The sequence below is a fragment of the Berghia stephanieae genome, chromosome 7, assembly GCF_034508935.2.
Source record: "Berghia stephanieae isolate SIO BIC M18660-M18661 chromosome 7, UCSD_Bste_1.3, whole genome shotgun sequence".
Classification (NCBI taxonomy): Eukaryota; Metazoa; Mollusca; class Gastropoda; order Nudibranchia; family Aeolidiidae; genus Berghia; species Berghia stephanieae.
The window spans coordinates 52,114,693-52,124,692 of record NC_088366.1 but is presented as its reverse complement, the minus strand read 5'-3'; the positions used below and the strand labels follow the sequence as shown (position 1 = coordinate 52,124,692).

The window sequence follows — 10,000 nt, the reverse complement described above, 5'->3', positions numbered from 1 at the left end:
AATTTTACAACCAAAAAGAAGAAATGTTCATGTATTACCTTGTCAGCGACAAAACCTCCACGCCCGGTAGTTTTAGAAATATTTTACTCCAAAGAGTAAAAATCTATTTTTAACGGTCTTCTGGTAATCGCACGAGTTTTGTCGCTGGACATAATCTAAAATGACCTTTTTTCTAACTGTGTGCCAACTTTCAGTCATATTCATCAATAAACAGCGTCGTAATTAATTTTTTTAAATAGCATATACGAAACGGCTTCGTCCCATATTTTGACGCGAATTCGGGCACTTCGTAAGCGAAAAAGAGGCCCAAAGATTTGTGCGGGATAGTCATTGCTATATTTGTTGATTCTCATTCATGAAGGTTCCTTTTTTATTATCTCTTTGTTTCCAGTTGTAAAATCGGCAAAGGTTTGAATGTCAACGACGCCATGGTCTACGGTAAGAGGTTTACGGCAGACGAGGCTCTCAACTGTGGAATGATTCACTCTAAGACCACCCAATCAGATTTGCTGGAACATTCCATCAAACTGATGAAGTCTTATCTGGGAAAGAACGGCATCGACAGATCAGCTTTGAAGAACGTCAAAGAACACGTTTACAGAGACTGTCTGAATGAATTCACCCTTCACAGCAACGACGTTGGATTCTCGAAGCAGTTCATGAATCAGTCTCAGCTCGCTGACCTGAAGACGTTGAAGTTGTAAAGTTGCAAAGACAGGCAGCTCTGGTTTCTGTGACAGATCGTCTCAATGCAGTATGATATTGGTAATCAGAAGGTCTCGGGTTCGATCCCTAGTCGAGGCAGGCAGATTTTTGGGATGTTTTTTTTTTCTTGTATTTTCCTTTATTGCTTTGTTTGGCACTGAGTCATATAGATATTTTATCAGGAAGAACTTGATGAAGAAATGGATTTTAAAGCCAAAATAATCTGGATTATGAAATTTAACGTTTTAAAAAAAGTTTGAGAAACAAAAACTGATTTTGTTCAAAGAAGGCATGAATTATTTCAACGCAAATGTTTTCAGTTTAAAATCCAACTGATAACATTATATTCACACAGAATTAATACCATTTTGCATAGAAGACTACTGACCTGATAAAATCGGGATTGTTCCCCGATTTGACAATCTGGAGAAAAGTGAAAAAAATAGAATTAGACGGTTGATTTGTAAGAAAATGACCCCGGCAAGTCCCAGGATTATGATTTGTTTTGTCGAGTAATTTAAATAAATATGGAATAGACAAATAGAGAGTAGGTACAGGTCTAAGTCTAGATTATAGGCTGTACTTTCAGGCATGCCAACTGTACGCCAAAAGGACATATTTTTGCACTTTTAAAATCAAATTGCACTTTTATGTTTTGTATTGTTTTTGTTCCACATCACGCCGTTTTGTCGTCATCAAGGATGTGTGGGTGATTTAAGCAATTATTTTTCTTCATCTCGTCTCACTGAAAATGGAAGAAAGCTGCATTTTTCATCATCCACTTCCAGCTTATCTTGTTTACTGAGGCCGAAACCAGAAGCTTTATTTGTTGTAGAGGTAGCCTTTACCAAATTTACTGTGGAGTGGAACTTTTCAATAGTGATTTCAGATTATTGTGGTGATAGATGTTTATAAATAATGCCTTTATTTTGAACAATTACACCTTTTCCTTCTAAATTACACCTTTTTTTTTCAGTCAAAATTACACCTTTTCTTTAGTTGGCGTTGGCAGCTGTGTACTATAGTAGTCAAAACATTGGGTTATGACAGTCAGGGCTGCTAAATGTACGCCAAAAAAGCATATTTGTATGTTTTTTTCACCTTTGTAAGATTGTATGCTTTTTCTCTCAGATTATACGTTTTTTCTTGAGAATCAAATCTTAACATTTTAATGTATATAGTTGTTTTAATTCTGTTTTTCATAAAGTCTATTAGCATTCTCCATGCTTCCTATAATATATATATATAATAATATAGATATATATATATATATATATATATATATATATATATATATATATATATAATAATATAGATATATATATATATATAGTCGACTCCGCTTAATCTCACACCCTCAGGGGTTTGGGTTAGTGTGTCGATTAAGCGGAGTGCGCGATTAAGCAGAGAAGCTAAAAATAGCATCTAAGCACCAGCTTTCATGTGCCATTCATTTGGGACCCTCTGAGTTTTCTAAAGGGTTGGGACCGTCATGTTCAAGACATAGCCTCATTAGAAGTTGTTTTGTTTTGTGCGGGTTTTTTTTTAATGTTTGTTCTATGTTGGCTTTGTTTTCTGTTTTGTTTTTTTTTGGTCTCTTTTTTTTTTTTTGGCATTTTTTTCTTTTGTTTTTTTTCTTTTCTTTATTGTTGTATTGATAGATGTAAGAGGTTAATTTAATTGCTTCATAATTCTATTTTTAACTTTTCATGAAGTTTCTGACATTTTTTCCCCCCACACAAAATTGATATAAGAATTATTTCTATCCAACGTTACTCCACTGAGAGGAGTGAGATCTCTGGGCCACGTTTTAAAATTGTACACTTTTTCTCTAAATCTTACCTTTTTTTTTTGACAAACAATCCTACACTTTTTCTTTTGTTGAGCTTGGCCGTCCTGGACACAGTCGTGTGCTTTACAGTGACCTGCTATAACTCTTTGAAAAGTTGGTGCTCTGCGGTTTTGAGACGATCAAAACTGAGGGGTTATTTATTGGGGTGGACCTAGAAGGTCTACATCAAGAACAAAATTTTCCAACAGATCTTTCTCTAATGCAGCACCAAAAATATGGATTTCCCTTTAACTCTTTCAAGTCCAGTTTAAAGACTGAAACTGTTTAAAATAGCCTTTACTTAATTTATTTTAATGTTCTTCAAACTAAGCTTTCAGTACTGTATTTTATTTTCCCTTTGTGAATTTGTGTTTTATTGTTATGCGCCTTAGAGCATTAATTCATGGAATTTGCACGCTATATAAATGATTTATTATTATTATTATTATTATTATTATTATTATTATTATTATTATTATTATTATTATTATTATTATTATTATTATTATTATTAACCAGCTGCTGTGCAAAAACAAATGGTTTATTTTCTCCAGTTCAATCCGACATCAGACTTGATGGACTCAGTGAGTCAATTATGAGTTGATGAGAGGAAAGCACATATGTCGCCAGAAAGATGTGTTGACTGGGTGGGGATCCTGACCTCCCATAGCGGGCAGGGAGGTACATACTGTGTCTTCTATCCCCTTATATCTTATCCAACAAGCTTTCTGTCTTTGTCTTGGAATGAGATTTCTTGGTTTTTTCCTGGCCCTCGTCGGAGTCCTGGCTGAGAGGGAAACAGTCAAATGCTTAGTTATTGTTTTGGGAGATATTTTTTTCCTTGTAAATCATCTCTCTGTTATGTATTATTATATTTGTTATTTTTAATGTATAATGTAAGCATTTGAGTGTATTCCTCTTTGTTGGATTTTGTGCTTGTGTCGGGATGAGACTTATAGGTGATCTCAAACTAAGTACATTGGTGGTATGCTCTTGGAATCTACATCTGATCCCTATTTGTTCCCATTCCCCGTTGTCTTACTTTCTTTTGGATGCTTTAATTGTAATTCTAGAACTTTTTACTATCCCATTTTCTTCCTTTTTACTGGCGCTGATATAACCTAAATGTGTTGCAAGCGCCGTAAAACCCTTAAAAACAAAAAACAAAAACAAACAAAGATGTGTTAACCTGTTTGACCTTTGAACTTTGCCCCTTGTTGCCAAACAGAATACTAGAATAACTGTATTTATAGCCAGAAAGATCTGTTATCCTCATTCATTGTTTGTAGATTGTGCAAAGAGACACAACGCGTTTGACCTTTGAACTTTGTCCCTTGTTGCTAAACAGAATACCAGGATAAATGCCCAGGGATCAGAAAAAAGTCTATGATAAAATATTACAAATCTTAACCGGAGGTACAGAGTTTTTGTTTGGTAATGAATGTATGCATGTGTGTGTGTATGTGTGTGTGCGCATGCTTGCACGTGTTTGATATGAGGTGAATGAATAGAGATAAACTGTGTGAAACAAAAAACTTTTTCTGTGATTATTGATAACGAATTACTATAGACGTGCGCATAGTTGCAGGTCTGTTAATCGAATACAAATTGTTTTAACATTGTTGTTATGACACGCATTGGTATGACACTCGTTGGTTGGACACTCGATGGTATGACACTCGTTGGTATGACACTCGATGGTATGGCACTCGTTGGTATGACATTCAATGGTATGACACTCGTTGGTATGACATTCAATGGTATGACACTCGTTGGTATGACATTCAATGGTATGACACTCGATGGTATGAGTCACTCGTTGGTATGACATTCAATGGTATGACACTCGTTGGTATGACACTCGATGGTATGACACTCGTTGGTATGACATTCAATGGTATGACACTCGTTGGTATGACACTCGATGGTATGACACTCGTTGGTATGACATTCAATGGTATGACACTCGTTGGTATGACACTCGATGGTATGACACTCGTTGGTATGACATTCAATGGTATGACACTCGATGGTATGACACTCGTTGGTATGACACTCGTTCGTATGACATTCAATGGTATGACACTCGTTGGTATGACACTCGATGGTATGACACTCGTTGGTATGACATTCAATGGTATGACACTCGTTGGTATGACACTCAATGGTATGACACTCGTTGGTATGACACTCGATGGTTTGACACTCGATGGTATGACACTCGTTGGTATGACACTCGTTGGTATGACACTCGTTGGTATGACACTCGTTGGTTTGACACTCGTTGGTATGACACTCATTGGTATGACACTCGTTGGTATGCCACTCGATGGTATGACACTCGATGGTATGACACTCGTTGGTATGACACTCGATCGTATGACACTCATTGGTGTGACACTCAACGGTGTGACACTCTGTATGACAACCGTTGGTATGACACTCGTTGGTATGACACTCGTTGGTATGATTCTCGATGGTATGACACTCGATGGTACGACACCTATTGGTATGACACTTGTTGGTTTGACACCCATTGGTATGACACTCATTGGTTTGACACCCGTTGGTATGACACTTGTTGGTTTGACACCCATTGGTATGACACTCATTGGTTTGACACCCGTTGGTATGACACTTGATGGCATGACACTCGATGGTACGACATCCGTTGGAATGACACTCGTTGGTTTGACACCCGTTGGTATGACACTCGCTTTCAGATGGACAATATTCTGCGATTGTTTGAGACTGTTCCCATGACAACAATGAGCCCATAACAATTTGGGTTATCAGTCCTGCAAATAAGTACATTTCGTTACTATGCCTTTACATGCACACTTATGTGTTATATCATGGTATTATGTATTGCCTGCAATTTTTATAAAATTTAAATCATACACTGAAAACTGTTTTGTCTGTTTAATTTGATATTTTATTTATAATTATTTGTGTTTTTTTTATGTAAGATCTCTTTTTTCTTCCTTTATATTTATATTCTCTAATATACTGGTAGTGGTAGAATTAAAGCTGAGGAGATTTGACATAAGTGAAAATATTTTTTTAAAAACAAAAAAAACAATGCCATACTTCACTTGAGCTTCTTGGGCTTTTACATGACGCAATGTCCATAAATGTGCTTAAAGCGCTTTACAATTTCCACAAACGTGCTCAAAGCACTTTACAATATCTGCAAAGGTGCTCAAAGCACTTTACAATATCCACAAACATGCTCAAAATGCTTTACTTGTAACATATAGAATTTTTTCCCAACATAAACAACGCTATTGATGGGCGTGTACTCATTTTATGCCTGAGTGCGGCAAGAGAATGTGAGTAAAGAGTCTTTTCCAAGGACTCAACTATGCACCAAGTGAGGCTCGAACCCAAGACTTTCCAATCCGAAGGTGAGCATCAAGACCACATAGCCGTACAATAACGTACTCGTCACTACAAATCACCAAATGTTTGCCTGAGCAGTAAAAGCGTGGAAAAGAAACAAGATGTTTGAAATCCTTACCTTATCGATCTGTATCATCATTGTTCTCATTTTGCAAGTTCTGGGGTTTTTTATGACATAAAAAATAGGAACTAATTGACATTATTTAAAAAATAAAACAAAACAAATAATGCCCTTCCACCCCTTCACAAGATATCGTCGCCTTGTGCATTCCATGAAGGAACATAGATAAATCATCAAACAAGATGACTGATGTCAACAGGAATCACCCCTGTTGTCCCAAGTGAGCAAATTGGGGGTTAATAATCTTGCCAAAGGAAAAGAAATGAAAGTGCCTGAAGCCGGGCTCGAACCCGGGACCTGGGTGGGGTTCCTGACCTCCCATTGTGGGCAGGGAGGTACTTACTGTGTCTTATATCCCCCTATATTTGTTTTCCAACTTGCTTCCTGTCTTTGTCTTTGCATGAGATTACTTGGTTTTGTCCTGGCCCTGGCCAGATACCCCGGCTGAGAGGGTAACAGTCAAATGTATAGTTAGTTTTGGGAGATTATATTTTTCCCTTGTAAATCATCTCTCTGTTTTGCACTGTATTATGTTTTGTTTACATATTATTTATGATTTGTAAACATTTGAGTGTATTCTTCTTGGTGGGGACCTGTGCTTTTGTCTGGATGAAACTTTTAAGTCTGGGTGGGGATCCTGACCTCCCATAGCGGGCAGGGAGGTACATACTGTGTCTTCTATCCCCTTATATCTGTTATCCAACATGCTTTCTGTCTTTGTCTCGGAATGAGATTACTTGGTTTTGTCCTGGCACTGGCCGGAATCCTAGCTGGGAGGGAAACAGTCAAATGCAGTTATTGTTTTGGGAGATGATATTTTTTTCCTTGTAAATCATCTCTCTGTTATGTATTATTATTTTTATTTTGAATGTATAATGTAAGCATTTGAGTGTGTTCGTCTTTGTTTGGTTTTGTGCTTGTGTCTGGATGAGACTTGTAGGTGATTTCAAACTAAGTACATTGGTGGTGCGCTCTTGGAATCTACATCTAATCCCTATTTGTTCTCAATTCCCCTTTGTCTTACTTTTTCTTGGGTGCTTTAATTGTAATTCTAGAACTTTTTACTATCCCATTTTCTTCCTTTTTACTGGCGCTGATATAACCTAAATGTGTTGCAAGCGCCGTAAAACCCTTAAAAACAAAAACAAACAAACTTTTAAGTGATCTCAAACTAAGTAATTTGATAGTGTGCGCTTTGAATCTACATCTGTTCCCTATTTGAACCAAATCCCCTTTGTCTTACTTTTTCTTGGGTGCTTTAATTGAACTCTAGAACTTTTTACCGTTTCACTTTCTTCCTTTTTACTGGCGTTTATATGACCTTAATGTGTTTCAAGCGCCATAAAACCCTTACAAACAAACAAAACAAACCAACCCGGGAATTTCCGGGTCACAGTGCAATGCCTTAACCACTCGGCCACTTCACCCTCCCCCCCCCCCCCTCCATTGACATTATATGTGATAGAAATCTGGGGGGGGGGGGGGGAGAGCTTTAATATGATTTAATGATGATAATAATAATAATAATAATATGATATCTTTATTGTCCCCAAAAAAGTGGCAATTTGTCATTTGGTTACACATTTATAACAATACAATATTGATATCGACACACTCACACAAGATGCACACTAGTAACATAGTAGTTATCGTTAAAAAAAAATATAGTTGTGTTATAAGTAGTCACAGAATGGTTGTCCCCTGGATAGACAACCGTGATTATTAGTATTAGTACAATAGTCATCGCTTTTCTGCAACGTTTTGCTCGGGAGAGATGGAATGCAGTTATCCGATCGTGCGTTAATCCGATGTGTGAAGGGAGACAATCATTGTTGATATCAATTAATCACGGATGATCTCCCCTGATATATGCGTGCATTGTTCAAACTATCAAATCGGCTGATCAAGGCTTGTCAGAGTATTTATTTATTTATTTGCGGCTATGTGGTCTTGTGGTGTGACACTCGCTTTCGGATCAGAAGGTCCTGGGGTCGAGCCTCGCTCGGCGCATAGTTGAGTCCTTGGAAAAGAATCTTTACTCACATTCTCTCACCGTACTCAGGTGTAAAATGAGTACTGGCCATTAACAGCGTTGTCCATGTCCGAAAAAAAAAAATTGCAATATCGCCTAACATGCGTCATGTCTTGTTCTACATGTTGAGTGTTGCTGTTGGCTAGGGATCCCTTGTAAAGCGCTTTGAGCACGTTTGGTGGGTATCGCGCTATATAAAAGCTCCTGTTTGGCGAGGGAGGGGGTTTGTTTTTGTTGTTAATCAATTCTATACTATAAATCAAGCAATTTAATTTGTTTAGCTCGTCAAAATTAAATAGAAAAAAAACTCTTTGACATGCTTGGTCGCCCAATTTGATGACACCCTAACATTATGTATTACGATAATGTATGATGTGTGACCGTGTTTTACCACTGTCATTATTCACACTGGTCGTTAAACTGAAATATGAGGGGAGAAGTAGAAAATTGTCGATTTGAAGGCTCGCAGTCATGAAGACTTATATTACATAAGGAGACATGGTAGCTGAAAGGTGTGAACTCTTCACTAACTGGATGATGACACCTCGCATACTGCGTGGGGATCCTGGCCTCCATTGTGGGCAGGGAGGTGCATGCTGTGTCTTCTATCCCCCCAACCCGTTTTCCAATTGTTTCCTGTCGTTGTCTTGGAATGAGATTACTTGGTTTTGTCCTGGCCCTGGCCGGAGTTCCTTGGCTGGGAGGGAAACAGTCGAATGTATAGTTATAGTTTTGGAAGATGATATTTTTTTCCTTGTAAATCATCTCTCTGTTATGTATTGTAGTATGTTTAGTTTACATATTATATTATATGATTTGTAAACATTTGAGTGTATTCCTCTTAGTTGAGACCTGTGCTTTTGTCTGGATGAGACCTTGAGGTGATCTCAAACTAAGTACTTTGACGGTGTTCTCTTGGAATCTACATCTGTTCCCTATTTGAACCAATTCCCCTTTTCTTTTGTGTTTTAATTGTAATTCTAGAACTTTTTACTATCCCATTTTCTTCCTTTTTGCTGGTGCTGATATGACCTTAATGTGTTGCAAGCGCCGTAAACCCTTAAAAACAATAGAAACAGCACCTCGCATTGCCTTGTGAACGCCGAAGATTTCACTGTGTAGTAACACGTAATTACCTTTCGTAACACGTTCTGGCACTATCGTATTTATAATGTCCCTAATAGATTATGATGTGTGAAAGTGAAAGTGCATTTCCATTGCCAGTGATTTGCAATGGTTGTAAAAATATCGGATGGGAAAAGTAGAAAATGGTCTAAGCAAAACGTGCAGTTATCCGAACCTTATGGCGACATATTATATTATATAGAAAGGGAGTGGGACAATCGTGCAAATACTGCTGTCGAAGATCCGAGAAGAACTGCCCTACGGAACTGAGATCCCCAGAAATGTATGGGTAACACTGAACAGAGCACGGACAAAACATGGGAGAACAACTGGAAGCATGAATAAGTGGGAGCTGGCTGAGACTAGCTTGTGTACATGTGGATGCCCAGAGCAGACGATGGAGCACACGCATCCTTAGAGAATGTCAGGATGGGCCCAGCTGCACTGACCATGACCTAAGAGTCTGCTCCGCAAATGTTGTGGAGTAGGTTCATTGTTGGAACGACAAGTTATGATACTTACTTACTTAGGCCGCCTCTTGGGGCGCCCATCATGAGCCACAAGTCTTCGCCATTCTGTCCTGTCCTCCATATAGAAAACAGAATCCCCCAACCAGGAATAGCGTGCAGTAATGCGATGCGTGTAGTTATCCAGTATGCAGAAAGGCGATGACTGCTGGATCAGATTGATTGGTTTTAAGGACAGATAGCTGGGTGGGTCCTGACCTCCCATAACGGGCAGGGAGGTCCATACTGTGTCTTCTATCCCCTTATATCTGTTTTCC

The 10,000-nt window shown here is 38.1% G+C and overlaps 1 protein-coding gene across 1 annotated transcript in view; it reads left to right on the top strand.

Annotated features, from left to right (window-relative positions):
- LOC144977460 (uncharacterized) overlaps positions 1–1,975 on the top strand; it is an 8,325-nt gene extending 6,350 nt beyond the window's left edge. Inside the window, exon 5 of the mRNA XM_078922707.1 lies at positions 392–1,975. Coding sequence (XP_078778833.1) covers positions 392–704 — 313 coding nt within the window. The 3' untranslated portion in view covers positions 705–1,975. The remainder of the gene's footprint in view (positions 1–391) is intronic.
- Positions 1,976–10,000: the final 8,025 nt, after the last annotated feature.